Source organism: Salarias fasciatus, chromosome 12 (assembly GCF_902148845.1).
Source record: "Salarias fasciatus chromosome 12, fSalaFa1.1, whole genome shotgun sequence".
NCBI classification, from domain to species: Eukaryota; Metazoa; Chordata; class Actinopteri; order Blenniiformes; family Blenniidae; genus Salarias; species Salarias fasciatus.
The window spans coordinates 31,596,591-31,615,122 of NC_043756.1; the positions used below are offsets into that span (position 1 = coordinate 31,596,591).

Sequence of the window (18,532 nt, forward strand, 5' to 3'; positions counted from 1 at the left end):
AGAATCCTCCACCCGGTAGATCCGGTGATGAGTTTAAAGTGAGCTTCCTTCACCTCTGGGGGAATCCAACACTTGAACCAGTCCTCACAGTGTGAGGCGGGAGGGGAGCTGAAGCAGCTGGACTCAAACCGCTCCCTTTTCAGAACTTTCAGAACTTGAAGCAGGACGTCAACATTTCACATCCCTGAATGTCTCCTTTCGCTTTGACGGCTCTGATCACAGGGACGACTTAACAGATGAGCAGACTTTTTTTTCCACATTTGAAAACCTGATTCCAGACTGACGACTTCAGAAGGTTCTGCTTCACACGGACACTCCAGACACACAGAGCAGGGCTGAAGCAGGGCCCGAACCAGAACCCTGACCCGAACCCAAACCCGAACCCGCCCAGCTCCCGGCGACAGCCTGCCTGATCCTGCGCAGGGCGTAAAGACCCAGATGACCTGTGACCTGAGGAGAGGAGAGCAGCAGCGATGGAGGGATGGATGGAGGGATGGAGCAGTCAGTCAGTCAGTCAGTTTGGATTTATGTGCACAGAAACACATCCGTGCACGTTGATCTGAAGCTGTGCACGATGAACACATGAATTAAACAGTCAAACAGTCTCATGAATCTAAAATGATGGAATTATTGGTCACAGAGGTTCAAGTCCTGACAGACGGTCTGGCTGAATGGGACAGTGTGTGGAGAGCAGTGGACCTGGTCCCGGTCTGGACCTGGTCCCGGTCTGGACCTGGTCCCGGTCTGGACCTGGTCCCGGTCTGGACCTGGTTTATCTGCTGTGATGTGCTTTTACCCCTCTGGGCGGAAGTGGAACCTTTCAGAGGGGAAGTAAAAAGCGGACGGACCAGGCCGCGGAACCAATCACAGAGGAAGTAAATAAAGGAGGGACCGGGTCGGCGTCTGCGGGACGTTGTGCACAGAAAAGCTCACGCAGTTCATCCGAATCTGAACCCGGTTCTGGGTCTCCCGGTTCGCCGGGAGCAGATCTGAGCCGGACCGGACCAGAAACGCACGAGGACCCGCCGCAACGCCTGCTGGGAAAAATCGTCACAGCGCCGTTGATTGGAGCGGAGCGGCACGTGAAGCTGAAACCGAATAAACAAGAGCAGGTAAAGTTTAAGAGAGGTTTCAGCTGGAATGAGAACCGTAGAGACTCCATTCAGGGGAAGATGCTCTATAATCTGGTTTATAGAGGAGGAAGATGCTCTATAATCTGGTGTCAGAGGAGGAAGATGTTCTATAATCTGGTTTATAGAGGAGGAAGATGCTCTATAATCTGGTGTCAGAGGAGGAAGATGCTCTATAATCTGGTTTATAGAGGAGGAAGATGCGCTATAATCTGGTGTCAGAGGAGGAAGATGCTCTATAATCTGATGTCAGAGGAGGAAGATGCTCTATAATCTTGTGTCAGAGGAGGAAGATGCTCTATAATCTGGTTTATAGAGGAGGAAGATGCTCTATAATCTGGTGTCAGAGGAGGAAGATGCTCTATAATCTGGTGTCAGAGGAGGAAGATGCTCTATAATCTGGTTTATAGAGGAGGAAGATGCTCTATAATCTGGTGTCAAAGGAGGAAGATGCTCTATAATCTGATGTCAAAGGAGGAAGATGCTCTATAATCTGATGTCAAAGGAGGAAGATGCTCCATAATCTGATGTCAGAGGAGGAAGATGCTCTATAATCTGATGTCAGAGGAGGAAGATGCTCTATAATCTGATGTCAGAGGAGGAAGATGCTCTATAATCTTGTGTCAGAGGAGGAAGATGCTCTATAATCTGGTTTATAGAGGAGGAAGATGCTACATAATCTGGTGTCAAAGGAGGAAGATGCTACATAATCTGATGTCAAAGGAGGAAGATGCTCTATAATCTGATGTCAAAGGAGGAAGATGCTCTATAATCTGGTGTCAGAGGAGGAAGATGCTCTATCTGACCTGTCTGTCTCCACAGACATGTCCTCCTCGCTGTCTGCAGAGAGGGACAGGATTCAGAGACAGGTGGAGGAGCTGGAACAGAGTCTGTATGTCAACGATGCACAAATGGACCTGCTGAGCAGCGGGACAGGTGACTGTCCGTCCATCTGTCCCTCTGTCCCTCTGTCCGTCTGTCCGTCTGTCCGTCTGTCCGTCTGTCCGTCTGTCCGTCTGTCCGTCTGTCCGTCTGTCCCTCTGTCCCTCTGTCCGTCTGTCCCTCTGTCCCTCTGTCTGTCTGTCTGCGTCTCACTGACTCCTTTCTCCCTGAGCAGATGACTCGTCAGACGACGAGGACACGGAGGACATGGAGGACGGGGTGAGACATCGAGGCGTGAGACCAGATGTCCCCACAGAGGCTGAAACTCTGACGAGTGTTTTTCAGTCGGCAGGTCTGATGGAACAGCGAGACAAAATCCAGAGAGACATCCGGGTCCTGGAGAGCGCCCTGGGAGAGTCCAGTGAGTGTGTGAGTGAGTGAGTGTGTGTGTGTGTGTGTGTGTGCGCATTACAACAGAGCAGTCATTCTGTGTGTGTGTGTGTGTGTGTGTGTTTCAGGTGTGGACGACAGCAGCAGTGATGAGGTCAGAGAGTCGGCTGTTGGTCATCGGTTGTTGTTAGTTATGTGATGATACTGACTGTGTGTGTGTGTGTGTGTGTGTGTGTGTGTGTGTGTGTGTGTGTGTGTGTGTGTGTGTGTGTGTGTGTGTGTGTGTGTGTGTGTGTGTGTGTGTGTGTCCAGAGCGACCTGGGTCTGTCTCAGTCGGTGGACTCTTGTCTCCAGATGAACCTGGTCTATCAGCAGGTTCTTCAAGAGACCCTGGACCAGCTGGAGGTTCTGCTGACCCACAACATCGCACAACAGGTCAGAACACACACAACAGGTCAGAACACACACAACGGGTCAGAACACACACAACAGAACACACACAACGGGTCAGAACACACACACAACAGAACACACACAACAGGTCAGAACACACACAACAGAACACACACAACGGGTCAGAACACACACACACAACAGGTCACTGGTGTCTCTGCTCTTGTCTGTAGAAGGAAGTGATGTCACAGCTGTCTGGACCAATCAGAGAGCCCCCCAGACAACAGCCGGCCTCCTCCTCCTACCAGCAGCCAATCAGAATGTACCTGGGACACTTCCTGAAGCCGTACTTCAAAGACAAGCTGACGGGACTGGTGAGGGGGGGTGACACACACACACACACACACACACACACACACACACACACACACACACACACACACACACACACACACACACACACACTCACACACACACACAGTCAGTATCATCACATAACTAACAACAACCGATGACCAACAGCCGACTCTCTGACCTCATCACTGCTGCTGTCGTCCACACCTGAAACACACACACACACACGCACGCACACACACGCGCACACACACACACGCCCAGTCTCGTATTTCTATCCTTGTGGGGACCGTCCATTGACTCCCATTCATGTCTAGCCCCTAACCCTGACCCTTACCCTAACCCTAACCCACACCACAACAAAGCCTAACCCTAAAGAAATGTTTTTGCACTTTTACTTTTTCCAGTAACAACAACATGGTCAAGAAAACACTGTTTCTCCTACTTAGGACCGGAAAAAGGTCCCACAAGGCACGTCGTTCCACGTTTTGCTATCCTTGTGGGGACATTTGGCCCCAACAAGGATAGAAATACGAGAACGCACACACACACACACACACACACACGCACACGCACGCACACGCACACTCTGACAGTGTCCCCGCTGTGTGTCCAGGGTCCTCCGGCCAATCAGGAGACGCGGCGCCGCAGCAGCAGGATGACCGGCTGTCTGGACAGCAGCCGGCTGAGAGTCAGGCGATGTAAACAGAACCGGCAGAGCTCCACCGCCTGGACCCAGACCCGGTCCGGTTCTCTGACCCGCTGACCCGACCCGGGTCCTCAACCTGGTCCTGGAGCCTCCAGACCCCTGGGATCAGCAGAACCAGACCAGGTCCAGGTCCTGATCTGAGGATCACATCTGCTGACTGCACTCTGTGTGTGTGTGTGTGTGTGTGTGTGTGTGTGTGTGTGTGTGTGTGTGTGTGTGTGTGTGTGTGTGTGTGTGTGTGTGTGTGTGTGTGTGTGTGTGTGTGTGTGTGTAGGGGAGAGCTGGCAGAAGACTCTGTTGTCCCACTCGGTGTCCAGAGATCAGCAGAAAAGACTCATCCAGCCCAAACTGTCCAGGTAACACCAGCACAGCTGTCTGTCCCTGTCTCTCCTGTCTGTCCGTCTGTCTCCTGTGTGTCTGGTCCTGACCCGTCCCTCTGTCCCTCCGTCCCTCTGTCCCTCTGTCCCTCTGTCTCTCAGGGTGGACTACTTGAGTCAGAAGTTGTCCTCAGCAGAGGAGACGGACAGACAGCAGCTCAGAGAGCAGATAGACAGTCTGGAGAGAGACATCCAGCTGCTCAGGTACGCTGTCCACACCTGGAGTCCAGAGGTCAGGCAGGGGTCGCACAGGGGTCATACCAACCTTCTGGGGTCGTCCAGGTGTCTCTCATCCTGCGTTCTGATTGGTCAGAGGGAAGAAGCCGGAGGAGCTGGTTGGTGAGCGATACGACGAACATGACTGGGAGAAGATCGCCAACATTGACGTGAGTCTGGAAGTAGATGGACTAACTAACTAACTAACTAACTAACCTATCAACTAACTAACCTACTAACTAACTAATCTACAAGCTAACAGAGGTGTTTTCACACCTACAGCATGTGGTCCGCTTGAAGCGGACTAGAGTCCCCAACTCCTGCAGGTTCGGTTCGTTTGCGCTGGTGTGAAAGAGGACCAGTTAGTTTTGGTCCGGGACAAAGAACCGTACCGAGACCTCCTCGAGGAGGCAGTCCCGGTGCGGTCCCGGTGCGGTCTCGGAGCGGTCTCGGAGCGCTCTCGGAGCGGTCTCGGAGCGCTCTCGGAGCGGTCTCGGAGCGGTCTCGGTGCGGTCTCGGTGCGGTCCCGATGCGGTCTCGGAGCGGTCTCGGAGCGGTCTCGGTGCGGTCCCGATGCGGTCCCGGAGCGGTCTCGGAGCGGTCTCGGTGCGGTCCCGGAGCGGTCTCGGAGCGGTCTCGGTGCGGTCTCGGTGCGGTCCCGGTGCGGTCCCGATGCGGTCCCGGAGCGGTCCCGGAGCGGTCTCGGTGCGGTCCCCGGTGCGGTCCCGATGCGGTCTCGGAGCGGTCTCGGAGCGGTCTCGGTGCGGTCTCGGTGCGGTCCCGGTGCGGTCCCGGTGCGGTCCCGGTGCGGTCCCGGAGCGGTCTCGGAGCGGTCTCGGAGCGGTCTCGGTGCGGTCCCGGTGCGGTCCCGATGCGGTCCCGGAGCGGTCCCGGAGCGGTCTCGGTGCGGTCCCGGTGCGGTCCCGATGCGGTCTCGGAGCGGTCTCGGAGCGGTCTCGGTGCGGTCTCGGTGCGGTCCCGGTGCGGTCCCGGTGCGGTCCCGGTGCGGTCCCGGTGCGGTCCCGGAGCGGTCTCGGAGCGGTCTCGGAGCGGTCTCGGTGCGGTCCCGGTGCGGTCTCGGTGCGGTCCCGGTGCGGTCTCGGTGCGGTCTCGGTGCGGTCCCGGTGCGGTCTCGGTGCGGTCTCGGTGCGGTCCCGGTGCGGTCCCGGTGCGGTCCCGGTGCGGTCTCGGTGCGGTCTCGGAGCGGTCTCGGTGCGGTCTCGGTGCGGTCTCGGAGCGGTCCCGGTGCGGTCCCGGTGCGGTCCCGGTGCGGTCTCGGTGCGGTCTCGGTGCGGTCTCGGTGCGGTCCCGGTGCGGTCTCGGTGCGGTCTCGGAGCGGTCTCGGTGCGGTCCCGGTGCGGTCCCGGAGCGGTCTCGGTGCGGTCCCGGTGCGGTCTCGGTGCGGTCTCGGAGCGGTCCCGGTGCGGTCCCGGTGCGGTCCCGGTGCGGTCTCGGTCCGCTGCTGGTGTGAACGTGGACCGGCCTCGGTCCTGTCCGCTCTGTTGTGGAGAAGGCTTTTTGGTCGGCGGAGGCTTCCGTAGCGAGCCGCGCGGCGCATCACGTCACACATGCTGGCCAATCAGGGCTCACTTCCGTCACCCAAAACACACTGTTGTGTGAACAGCGCCACCAAGGGGCAGGAGGGTCACAGTGGAGAGTTCATCTGCAGAAACAAGTGGTGTGAATGAACCGAACCTGTTGTCAACTAACTAGCTAACTAACTAACTAGCTACCTCCCCGATGGAGTTCTGGTGGGGTTCTGGTGGGGTTCTGGTGGGGTTCTGGTGGGTTGTGGTGGGTTGTGGTGGGTTCTGGTGGGGTTCTGGTGGGTTGTGGTGGGTTGTGGTGGGTTCTGGTGGGGTTCTGGTGGGTTGTGGTGGGTTCTGGTGGGTTCTGGTGGGGTTCTGGTGGGTTGTGGTGGGTTCTGGTGGGTTCTGGTGGGTTCTGGTGGGTTGTGGTGGGTTCTGGTGGGTTCTGGTGGGGTTGTGGTGGGTTGTGGTGGGTTCTGGTGTGGTTCTGGTGGGTTCTGGTGGGTTGTGGTGGGTTCTGGTGGGGTTCTGGTGGGGTAGTGGTGGGTTCTGGTGCGGTTCTGGTGGGTTGTGGTGGGTTCTGGTGGGTTCTGGTGTGGTTCTGGTGGGCTGAGCTCCGGTTCTCCTGTCTCCTGTCAGTTCGAGGGAACGCGGGACGCCGCAGACGTCCGCTGCTTCTGGCAGAACTTCCTCCATCCGTCCATCAACAAGCGTCCCTGGAGCCGGGACGAGGTCCGGCGGCTGGAGGACGTCAGCAGGGGGCGGGGGGACAGCCGCTGGGAGGACATCGCCCAGGAGCTGGGGGTGAGACCACCGGGACCGGGGTCCAGACCGGGGTCCAGACCGGGTTAGAACTCTGCTGGAATACTACCAAGTCCAGCAGAATCTGGACTGGAACCAGGACCAGGACCAGGAGACTCTGGAAAGGGACTCATGTCTCTCTCCCTGTCTCTCTCCCTGTCTGTCTTTCTGTCTCAGACCGGGAGGACGGCCTTCATGTGTCTCCAGACGTTCCAGCGGTTCCTCTCAAAGTCTCTGAGACGCAGCAGTTGGACGAAGGCCGAAGACGATCTGCTCCGTCAGCTGGTGGACAAGATGCGGATCGGGAACTTCATCCCCTACACCCAGAGTAGGAGACGTGTCCCTGAGACGAGTCCCTGAGACGTGTCCCCGAGGCGTGTCCCTGAGACGTGTCCCCGAGGCTTGTCCCCGAGACGTGTCCCCAAGGCGTGTCCCTGAGACGAGTCCCTGAGTGACGTCTGTCTGTCTTTCAGTGAGTTACTTCATGGAGGGACGTCAGCCTTCGCAGCTGGTCTACAGGTGGAACCAGGTTCTAGATCCGTCCATAAAGAAAGGCGTGTGGACAGAGGACGAGGACAAGGTGAGGAGGGGGCGGGGCTTAGTCTGGCAAGCATGGTGGAGGCAGCATCAATGGTACGGGACGGTACTGGACTGTTTGTTTGTTTGTGCGTTTATTTCACAATTTTCTAAGCGTTACAAAACTGTAACTTACAAAAACTGCATTGCGTATTGTGAAAATGGACGCCCTGGAAGCTTGGAGCTTCTCAGCAGGGGTCCAACCCCCAGCAGGTAGCTGCACTGTGTCCAGTCTGACTGCAAACTCCAGGTCATTACAAGTAATGTCAGAAAATCAAACATCACAGTGCACACGATGACAGAGTGAGTGGTTCAGGTCATATTATGTACTGTAGTTGGTCCGAGGCAAGTGTAAGTCCATCCCATAATAATCTGTAAACACGAAAGAATAGTTATTATTAGTCAATTTTACCCACTCATTAGTGTCTCATCCAGCATCGTTCTCCAGAAGCCTTTGTTTTAACTTTCTTTCAAATGTAGATAAAGTGGCAGAGTTTTTACATCACTTCCCAACTCATTCCACATCCGAGGCCCTCGATAACAAACACCAACGCCACTGGTTTCTATTGTTCCCTCTATAAAGGAACTTTGGTCTGGTGTCATGCTGATGAGAGGGTCGGGATAATGAGAGGAGCTCAGTCAGTCTATTGTTCAACCCGTAGATAACTTTATAACTTAAAGAAGCATTATGATAGAGATTAATTTCAGGGAGTCTTAATAGTCTATATCTATGGAAGAGTGGGTCACTGGGAGCGTTGTAAGAAGCCCAAGAAATGGCTCTCACTGCTTTCTTTTGCAATATAAGTAGTTTTGTAGCATACGTTGGATATGTATTATTCCAGACAACATTGCAATAATTTAAATGAGGCTCTATAGTGACCTGTACAGAGTCAACAGTGCTTCGAATGGAAGAAATGTTCTGACTTTGTAAAATAGTCCTACGATTTTGGATAATTGTTTGCTTATTTCATTGATATGTTTTGCAAAATTTAAATGTTGATCAAAATATACTCCAAGAAATTTAGTGGAATCCACTCTTTTTATTGGTGTGCCATCAATATTTATATTTATATGTCCAATGTTTTTATTTCTGTTTGAACAAAAAACAATATAGTATGATTCATTTATGTTTAGGGACAACTGATTGCACCTAAACCAAGTATTTACATTAACTTGTTGTTAAGGAAAATTTCAAGATGATCATTTAGTTTATGTGAAAAAAATAAGTTAGTATCATCGGCAAAGAGTATTTTCTGTAGTCTTGAGCAGTACACAAAGTCATTTATGTATAAAATAAACAAGAGTGGACCTAGAATAGATCCCTGTGGTACCCCATTTCAGAGTTTAAACCGTCGATGTTCACATACTGCACTCTTCCATAGATATAACTCTGGACCCACTGGAGGGCAGTGCCCCTCACACCATCATGACGCAACTTGTCAAGTAAGACAGAAAAACTGATGGTGTCAAAAGCCTTAGAAAGGTGGAGGAAGACTCCGACACTGTTTTCACCTCTTTCAAAAGCCTCATGAATTTTCTCAGTTCAGTCCGGAATGGCCATACATGCGTCCCTGTTCTTACCAAAGCCATATTGTGATGGCACTATGATATCATTTTTATCTAAGTAATCTGTTAATCTTGAATAGATTACTCTTTCAAAAACTTTGGACAAGGTAGGCAGGACTGAAATAGGCCGATAGTTTTCTACATGATTTTTGTCCCCGGATTTATATATAGGTATTATTTTTGCTACTTTAATTTTGTTAGGGACAATACCTTGCTGCAAGGACAAATTGATTATGTGAGCAAGAGGCTCAAACAGTACAGGACTGGCGGGAACGGTACGGGACTGGTGGTACTGGTACGGGACTGGAACGGTACGGGACTGGTGGTACTGGTACGGGACTGGAACTGTACAGGACTGGAATGGTACGGGACTGGTGGTACTGGTACGGGACTGGTGGTACTGGTACGGGACTGGAACGGTACGGGACTGGTGGTACTGGTACGGGACTGGAACTGTACAGGACTGGAATGGTACGGGACTGGTGGTACTGGTACGGGACTGGAACTGTACAGGACTGGAATGGTACGGGACTGGTGGTACTGGTACGGGACTGGAACGGTACGGGACTGGTGGTACTGGTACGGGACTGGTGGTACTGGTACGGGACTGGAACGGTACGGGACTGGTGGTACTGGTACGGGACTGGAACTGTACAGGACTGGTGGGAACGGTAAGGGACTAGCTGAAATGGCATGTGACTGGTGGGAACGGTACTGGCGGGAACGGTATGGGACCAGGGGAATCTGGACTGGTACTAGAACCAAGACCTTGGGAATATGGACTGAGACCAGGACCAGGACCAGGGGCATATGGACTGGGACTTATGACACTCATGAACATTGTTATTCTCGTCCGTCCACTGAACGTGTGCAGAACTATGTCCTGAAGTCTGGGCTGCAGCATGAGGACCAGGACCAGGACCAGGACTAGAGACTGAACCCCAGCATTTTCAAGAAGTTGCATTTTCAGTGTCTCTGAGCACCGTTGTCATGGAAACGGACCCCCAAAACGAAATGGAAGTCTAGCGCTTCCTCTTGAAAGGGTTGCCGTGTCAACGGCTCTGTAGATCAGCTGGTTCAGAGCCTGTCTGTCCCCCGTCCTCCTGTCCCCCGTCCTCCTGTCTTTCAGCTCCTGCTGCAAGCGGTGCGTCGTCACGGAGAGAAGAACTGGTGGAAGATCCGTCTGGAGGTTCCTGGGCGCACTTGCAACGGCTGCCGAGACCGGTGAGTTCTGACGGAACCGGTGAGTTCTGACAGAACCACGGACCCGATCTTCCCCAACATTGTGGGTCAACACGCTTGTCTCCAGGTATCTGGACTGCCTGAAGGCCGGGACGAAGCGGGGCCCGTTCAGCCGGCAGGAGGTGGACCTGCTGCTGAAGCTGGTGGAGAAGCACGGAGTCGGTGGGTCCAGAACGCCTGGAGAACCTCTTCGGTTCTGCCTGGTTTCTCAGTTCTTCACTGGTCGTCTCTGTGTTCTGATGTTCCAGGCCGCTGGGCCAGGATCGCGGCGGAGATCCCCAACCGAACTGACGCCCAGTGCCTGAGGACGTGGAGGACTCTGGGAAACGACATGGAGGTACGCTCAGGCGGGACCGGGCGACTGCTCGGCGCCGGGTTCCATCTGCTGAAGGAACATTCCTGAAACGAGCGTGGAGTCAGCGTTCTGACAGCAGCGGGTTCCTGTGGCGACGGTGTTCCGCCTGAGAACATCAGGAGGAACACCGAGGAACGTCTGCTAACAGACCACCTGCTGAGGGTGTTCACGGGTCCGGTAACGGGGCAATGGAGAGACGGGTCCGGTAGACGGGTCCGGTAACGGGGCAATGGAGAGACGGGTCCGGTAGACGGGTCCGGTAATGGGGTAACGGAGAGATGGGTCCAGTAACAGGGCAATGGAGAGACGGGTCCGGTAATGGGGCAATGGAGAGACGGGTCCGGTAACGGGGCAATGGAGAGACGGGTCCGGTAACGGGGCAACGGAGAGATGGGTCCAGTAACAGGGCAATGGAGAGACGGGTCCGGTAATAAGGTGAAGTGCTGAGTAAGACTTTGGGCCAATCCCAACTGTACCCCTTAGCCCTTGGTTTTGTCGGTTCACATCTAGTGTTAGGGGTGTCCCAATTCTCCACAAGGCTGAGGGGACGGGTCCAGGGGGACGGGTCCAGGGGGACGGGTCCAGGGGGACGGGTCCAGGGGGACGGGTCCAGGGGGAAGGGTCCAGGGGGAAGGGTCCAGGGGGAAGGGTCCAGGGGGAAGGGTCCAGGGAAGGGTTCAGGGGGAAGGGTCCAGGGAAGGGTTCAGGCATTGACATGGGCCCAATAATAAATCCCTTCTTCCAGCAGGCCATCACTCTGACGTCAGTCCAGTAACGGTGTAGTAACGGTGTAGTAACGGTGTAGTAAACAGAGCAGACCGAGACTTTCAGAGAATCTGTGATTTATCCTCAAACAAACCGAAGTGGAGAGTCCTCCAAACATCCAGGGACGAAAACAGCTGCATTCTGGAATGGATCGACAAATCTGAGCAGTCTGGTGACGGGGGACAGGTCTGGTGACGGGGGACGGGGGACGGGTCTGGTGACGGGGGACGGGTCTGGTGACGGGGGACGGGTCCGGGGACAGGTCTGGTGACGGGGCACGGGTCCGGGGACGGGTCTGGTGACGGGGGACGGGTCCGGGGACGGGTGTGGTGACGGGGGACGGGTCTGGTGACGGGGGACGGGGGACGGGTCTGGGGACGGGTCTGGTGACGGGGGACGGGTCTGGTGACGGGGGACGGGTCTGGTGACGGGGGACGGGTCTGGGGACGGGTCTGGTGACGGGGGATGGGTCTGGGGACGGGTCTGGTGACGGGGGACGGGTCTGGTGACGGGGGACGGGTCTGGGGACGGGTCTGGTGATGGGGGATGGGTCTGATGACGGGGGACGGGTCTGGTGACGGGGGACGGGTCTGGGGACGGGTCTGGTGACGGGGGATGGGTCTGGGGACGGGTCTGGTGACGGGGGACGGGTCTGGTGACGGGGGACGGGTCTGGGGACGGGTCTGGTGACGGGGGATGGGTCTGGGGACGGGTCTGATGACGGGGGACGGGTCTGGTGACGGGGGACGGGTCCGGTGACGTTCAGGAAGGACTCATTAGGTTTTCTCTGGGGATGAAGGGAGTGTTTCTCAGTCTGACCTTTGACCTCGTCCCCGTTCAGGTCCGAGAGCTGGCTAAACAGAAGCGGAGAGCAAAACGAGAAGCTCAGCGCCGAGCGGCCGGGGAGAGAGAGGGAGGACAGGAGGAGGAGGAGAAGAAGGGAGGTGCTGCTCGGAGGGACAAGAGGAAGAGGAGGAGGAGAAGAAGAAGAGTTCCACTGAAGACGGAGGAGAGCAGTGAGGAGGAGGAGGAGGAGGAGGAGGAGGAGGAGGTGGTGTACATGGACAGTGATGATGAGAAGCAGAGGGTGAAGCTCGTCCCGCCGCCGGTGGAGAAGGAGGAAGAGGAGGAGGAGGAGGAGCAGGAGGAGGAGTTCTTCATCCCTCCCATTCAGGACTGGATCCCCTCCGATCCGGTCCACAGTCCCGGTTTGAGGTTTCGCCCGGCGGCGTTTCCTCCGGCCGGCGCCGCCTGCGGAGCTCCGCCCGTTCGCTCCACCGTTCTGACGCGGTCCAGAGCCAGGGCGGTGGTGGCCCCGCCCCCCAGACAGCTGGCCGCCGCCGCTCGCCACCGCGGCGCCATGATGATGCTGACGGCCGAGGACCTGCGCCTCCACCTGACCCGGCTGGCCTACCCGTCCAGGGCCGGGACGAATCCCCGGCGGAGCCGCCGCCCCCGCGCCGGCGTCCACTACGAGCTCATGGCCGCCGTCACGCCGTGGATCGGGAACCTGCTGATCCGGCCCACGGCGGCGCTGGCGGACGGCTTGAGGCAGCGGCTGGAGCGGCGGCGCCTCCCCCCCGGCGCCGCGTTCCGGCTGCTGCTGCGCTGCTTCCACATAGACGCCGAGGGCTGCAGGGACATGATCCTCCAGAGGAGGAGTCCGGGGGCGGCGCCGGGCGCCGGCGGCAGCCCCTCCCCCCGCACGGTGGCCGGCCTGAAGAGGAGGCGTGTCTTGGAGAAGGTGGAGGCGCAGCACCGACTCATCCTGCAGCTGCTGCAGGAGGCGCAGCCGCCGAGGCCGGCCGGACAGCTGCTCCTCCTGCAGGGCGCCTCCCCGGGCCCCGCCCACCTCTTCCTGCCAGCCCCCCCTCGCCTCCTCCTCCACGGCTCCTCCCTCCACGGCGCCTCCCCGGCGCCCCCTCGCCTCCTCCTGCCTCCCCCCCCACCGGCCCCCCCTCGCCTCCTCCTGCCGGCCTCTCATCGCGTTCCTCCGGTTGCCGTGACGCCTCATCCTGCTCCTCCTGACGGGGGCGGAGCCTCCAGACCTCCACCCCCTCATCCTGATCCCACCGTCAGGCTCCAAACCCTCTTATTCAAACCGACCAATGAGGAAGCAGCTCCTGGCTCCGCCCGGCATCCACCCAGAGGGAGCAGGGAGGAGGAGGTGCTTAGGGTCTCCTGCACCACCCACTGTGAGGTAGGTGAAGCTGTGACGGTACGGTTCAGTAAGAAATGTGACCCTAAGCGCGGCGTCCCGCCGGTCGTTTCCTGAACGCGGCGTCCCGAACGCGGCGTCCCGCCGGTCGTCCTGAACGCGGCGTCCCGAACGCGGCGTCCCGAACGCGGCGTCCCGCCGGTCGTCCTGAACGCGGCGTCTATTTTCTGAAGTTTTTGTGACACTTGTGAAAGTTAACCGTCTGTTTTCGTTCCTTTCCTTCAGGCTGAAGTTGGGAAGCGTCGTCTGGAGGGCGGAGTCACCGCTCGTCCTCCTCAGCACCTTCACCCTGCTCCTGCTTCACCCGATTCCACAGCGTCCAATCAGCTGGCTGCGTCCCCGTCTCCGTGCTCCAGCGTCCTGTTGGACCACCAGTACACCGCGACGAGCGGCGCTCCTGAGCGCCAGCGGCGGCGGCTGAAGAGGGAGCGTGAGGAGGCGGAGGAGGCGGAGGAGGCGGAGGAGGCGGAGGAGGCGGAGGAGGCGGAGGAGGCGGAGGAGGCAGAGGAGGTGGAGGAGGCGGAGGAGGTGCAGCACAGCTCCCAGCAGGGGGTCAGTGAGGGCCCAGCGGGTCTGGCAGTCCTGGAGGGGAAGAGGGTTCGGAAGCCCAGTCAGAAAGCCCGAGCTCTGCAGGAGGTCACCAGAGAAAAGGTGAAGAGAAGCTCCGCCCTCCGGGTCCAGGCTCCGCCTTCTGACTCCCAGCTCTCTGCTCTGTTTTTTCAGATGGAGGCCAAGAAGAGAAAACTTGCACGTTCCCAGAAAGCCAGTCACACCGCGTCGTCCCTAAAGGCTCCTCGGGGGGGGCGGCGGACTCTCCGGGCGGGGGGTCCTCAGTCGGGGACTCTCCGGGCGGGGGGTCCTCAGTCGGGGACCCTCCGGGCGGGGGGTCCTCAGTCGGGGACCCTCCGGGCGGGGGGTCCTCAGTCGGGGACCCTCCGGGCGGGGGGCCCTCCTTTGCACCCCAGTCAGCCCATGTGGGTCGTGACCCCTGCTGGTCTGGTTCCGCTGGCCCCCCCTGCATCCCAGAACCTGCCGGTGGTCCTGGTACCTGCAGCTCGCGCCATCGCGCCCCGCCCTCTGCCTGGCCCCGCCCCCGTTAGGCCCCCCACCGTGAATCAGCCCCTCCCCCGACCTTCGCCGCCCCCCCCTCTCCTGGTCTTCCCCCCGCCGCGGCCCTCCAGACTCTTTCCCCCCTACAGGAGGGAGCCCAGTGGGGACCCGGCGTCGCCCCGACCCCCCGGGACACAGGGCCTGCAGGTGGACGGTTCCCTGATGTTCCTGGACCCTGCGGAGGCCGTACAGGACTGGCTGAGTGGGCAGGGGGGGGTGCCGGTGGGCGGAGCCGGGTCTAAGCTGCCTTATCTGCCCCCCTTCGTCAGCAGTCTGAGCATGCTCAGCGCGCTGCTCAGGGCCAGGAGGTCCCTGATGAGGGCCTCGCTGCTGCTGCTGGGCCCAGAATCCAGACCCCAAAACGTTAAGTCAGAACCTCAGGACCGTCAGACCAGACTGCAGAACCATGAGGACAGACCTCGTCCCTCCAGCACAGCGGACCCCCTCAGCCAGACTCCTCCTGACCTGCCGGACTCCACCTGGGACCTGGGACCAGTTCAGCCAGGTACCACAGACCTCTGCACCACTGTACACCACTGTAGTCCAGGTCCTTAGGGTTTGATTCAAGTTTAAACCTTCCTGAAGCCGTACTGTACAGGATCAGAGTCCCGGTGTCGATCGATGCTGCGCTGAGTTTACTGGAGACTGTAAAGCCTCCCGTGTGCCGGTACGGTACGGAACGGAACGGAACAGTACGGTATGGAACGGAACGGTACGCTACGGTATGGAACGGAAAGGTACGGAATGGTACGGTACGGAACGGTACGGTATGGTATGGAACGGAACGGTATGGAACGGTGTGGAACGGTACGGAACGGAACGGTACGCTACGGTATGGAACGGAAAGGTACGGAATGGTACGGAATGGAACGGAACGGTACGGAACGGTTCGGTTGGGTTCGGGTAGGATCTGTTGAGGGTCTCCACTGCAGGGAACACGGTCGGAATGTCGGCGGGTTCTGAAGGGCCATGGAACGGTGCAGGTGCAAGATGGTAAACGTGGGACTCCAGTCCAGTTGTGGTTCCTCAGCGGCACTGCTCCACCCTCATGAGAACCCGGAGACTCCGTCCTCTGTGTTCCAGCTCGGAAAACCAGTTAGAACCGCCAGTGCGTGTAAAGCGGAACATGCAAACAACAACGGAGGGTTGAACGCGAAGGTTTGTCCAGAGCGACGTGGTTTCTACCAATCAGCCAATGGCAGGGTTCTAGCGCCTCCTCATGGTCACCGCTCTGTTGTGCCAGGTACCAGAACGTAGGAGTTGAGAACGGTTCTTCAGGTACCATCCAGAACTTTAGTGAACGTTAATGCAGGAGAACCCGTTCTGATGTGTCCGGGTAGCCCGAGGTGTTTTCACCTCCATGAGACACGAAGCTGTTCCGAGGTAGGGATGGCCGCGGGAGGTTCAGTGTAGCGTCTCGGGGTTTTTGCTGGGTTCTGTCTGGAGGATCGCTGGACGGAAGGCCATGTGGTCCAAGCTTGACAGACGGATTAGGACAGGAAGCCGACAGTAGGAACCGGACCAGAACCAGACACTGTCGGACCACCTGGAAAGTTGCTGAGATGCCTTCGACGTCCTGGTGGACTTGGTCCCGCTCTGGTGGAAGACGGCCCACGTGTTGTCCAACCGCACGATTCCATGCCTGTCCTTCAGGGACGGCCAGGTGACCCACTCACAGCTCTGACACATCGATGGGATCCAGGCCGTCCCTGAACCGCCCTGTGCTGCCGGGCGGCGCCCCGCCCTGACAGACTGGCATCTGTGGGAACAGTCTGGAGACGGGCCGGGGCCACACCCAGTGGGACGCCTCTCAACAGGAAGGTCCTGTCCCTCCATGGGGCCGGGGCGGTAGGCGCTGCTGTGACACTTGGCCAGAATGGGAGCCCCCGGACCTGCCAGTGGCGGCCTCTGTAGCCAAACCACAGACCAGCAGACGTGACTCATCCCCCCGGCAGCGGTTTGCAGTCAGCATGTGAAACGGCCATACCTTCAGGGAACCGTTCAGTCCCCTCAGGTCCAGTACCGGCGGTATCCAGTATTCTTTTGGTTATGAGGAAGACGCCTCCAGGGGGTCCTGCAGGATCCACAGCCTTGATCGCCCCCCTGGCCTGGGGGGCAGGCAGGTCCTGGTCCGGTGCCGAGACTTTTGCTGGGTTGCTGATGAGATCATTGGAACTTCAGTGGTACCCCTGGGTCAAGGTGGAGACCACCCAGGAGTCTGGAGCATGAGCAACCCATGGTCGCGGGGCCGGGAGTGCTGGCCCTCCAGGCCCTCGGGGCCCTCCAGGCCCCCGGGGCCCCACAGGGCCGGCTGTCAGGGCTCTCTGGATGGTGAACGGGCAGCGGCGCAGAAGTCTGGCTGGTCTTTTCGAGATTGCTGGGGACCACCGCTCCCGGTGGGGTGGAACCGAGGTGATGGGCAAAGACCAGGTCTGCTCTGGGGAGCCCAGGTCCTGTTGAGGCTCCAGAGCTGCTGCCTCTGTGTTCCCTCCAGTGGCTCCACTGCCGCCACGCTTCGGACCGCCTCCGTCGAGGGGGGCTGTGCCAGACAGGCCGGGCCCGGACCGCCCAAGTCCTCTTGACCCTGGAGCCAAAGCCAGAGGTGTCGATGGAGAGGGCGACCATGTGAGGCGGGGAGTTCCCAGCATGCCCGGCGTTCTGGGCTCTTGACAGAGGGTCACGTTGGGGTCTCCTCCGATAGCGAGGACCATTCCCGGTCCAGGGGTCACAGGTCACTTCAGCGCCACCCTCTGGTGGTCAGGAGGGATGAAATCCAGCAGCTGGATTACCAAGGGCTCCACTCCCAGTCTGACCAATCAGACGCACTGTGGTCACCTGATGCCCCGCCCACTCAGGGGAACCCAGACAGAGGTCAGAATGTTCGACTGATGGCGTCACTGTTTGGTGCTTCTGCAGGTCGGTGTGACGGCTCAAACTCACAGCCGGAGGAACAGCCGGAGGAGGAACAGCCGGAGGAGGAACAGCCGGGGGAACAGCCGGAGGAGGAGCCGGAGGAACAGCCGGAGGAACAGCCGGAGGAGGAGCCGGAGGAACAGCCGGAGGAGGAGCAGGAGCAGCTGGTGGCGGCGGTGCGTCACCTGGTCTCGGAGCGGTTCTCCTCTAACCCCGCCTTCCAGCTCCTGAAGGCCCGTTTCCTGTCCTGCTTCACTGTCCCCGCCCTCCTGGCCACCGTCCAGCCAATGAAAGAGGAGAAGGAGGAGGAGGAGGAGGAGGAAGAGGAGGAGGAAGAGGACTTCAGCGAGATGACTGGAGGTTCACAGAGTGAGGAGGTGAGTCGCTCTGGAGTCCTCAAGAAGATCCACTTTAGTTCTGGACTCAGCCTGACCTGCACTGACCTGGTCTCAGGTGGACTCAGGTGGTCTTGTCTCAGGTGGACTCAGGTGGTCTTGTCTCATGTGGTCTGCAGGGATCGGTTCTGCTGTGTGACATCACCGGAGCTCCAGCCAATCACTTCTCAGGGATGGGGGGATCCTCATCGGACGGAACTGGATCCGAGCGGACCCGTGGGAACCGGACCTCGGCAGAGAAGTGAGGGTTCCGGTTCTGGACGCCGGGCCGTCATCAGACATTCTCCATGTGGAGGTTCAGGGACCTCACGGAGATCCAGGTTCTCCACCTGACCAGAGCCTCGTGCTGCGTTCAGGGACCTCACGGAGATCCCACTTGTTGTTTTCGTTGTTTTTTCTGTTCTAATAAACATGTTTCATTGTGTTTCTTTGTTTGAGACACTTTAGTCTGCACACACACACACACACACACACACACACACACGCACACACACACACACACACAGGCACACACAGGCACACACGCACACATACGAACACACACACGCGCGCACACACACTCTCTCTCCCTGGTTTTCACTGGAAAATATCTGAAGAGCCTCAGAATTTCT

General features: G+C 58.2%; 1 protein-coding gene across 2 annotated transcripts; it reads left to right on the forward strand.

Annotated features, from left to right (window-relative positions):
- Positions 1–891: 891 nt before the first annotated feature.
- snapc4 (small nuclear RNA activating complex, polypeptide 4) lies at positions 892–18,345 on the forward strand. 2 transcript variants are annotated; one of them, XM_030105677.1, is made up of 23 exons: positions 892–1,112; positions 1,953–2,066; positions 2,248–2,291; positions 2,358–2,433; positions 2,531–2,556; positions 2,715–2,837; positions 3,029–3,169; positions 3,766–3,850; positions 4,133–4,214; positions 4,338–4,439; positions 4,549–4,621; positions 6,620–6,784; positions 6,959–7,109; positions 7,255–7,361; positions 10,053–10,147; positions 10,233–10,327; positions 10,414–10,502; positions 12,127–13,485; positions 13,729–13,959; positions 14,023–14,154; positions 14,227–15,118; positions 17,530–17,903; positions 18,041–18,345. In XM_030105677.1, exons 2-23 carry the CDS (start codon positions 1,955–1,957, stop codon positions 18,164–18,166), a joined length of 4,680 nt encoding a protein of 1,559 aa, XP_029961537.1. In that variant the 5' UTR covers positions 892–1,112; positions 1,953–1,954; the 3' UTR covers positions 18,167–18,345. The 2 variants fall into 2 exon arrangements, with proteins under 2 accessions (XP_029961537.1, XP_029961538.1); XM_030105678.1 differs by lacking the exons at positions 892–1,112; positions 1,953–2,066; positions 2,248–2,291 and having other exon boundaries at positions 2,362–2,441.
- The last annotated feature ends 187 nt before the right edge of the window (positions 18,346–18,532 follow it).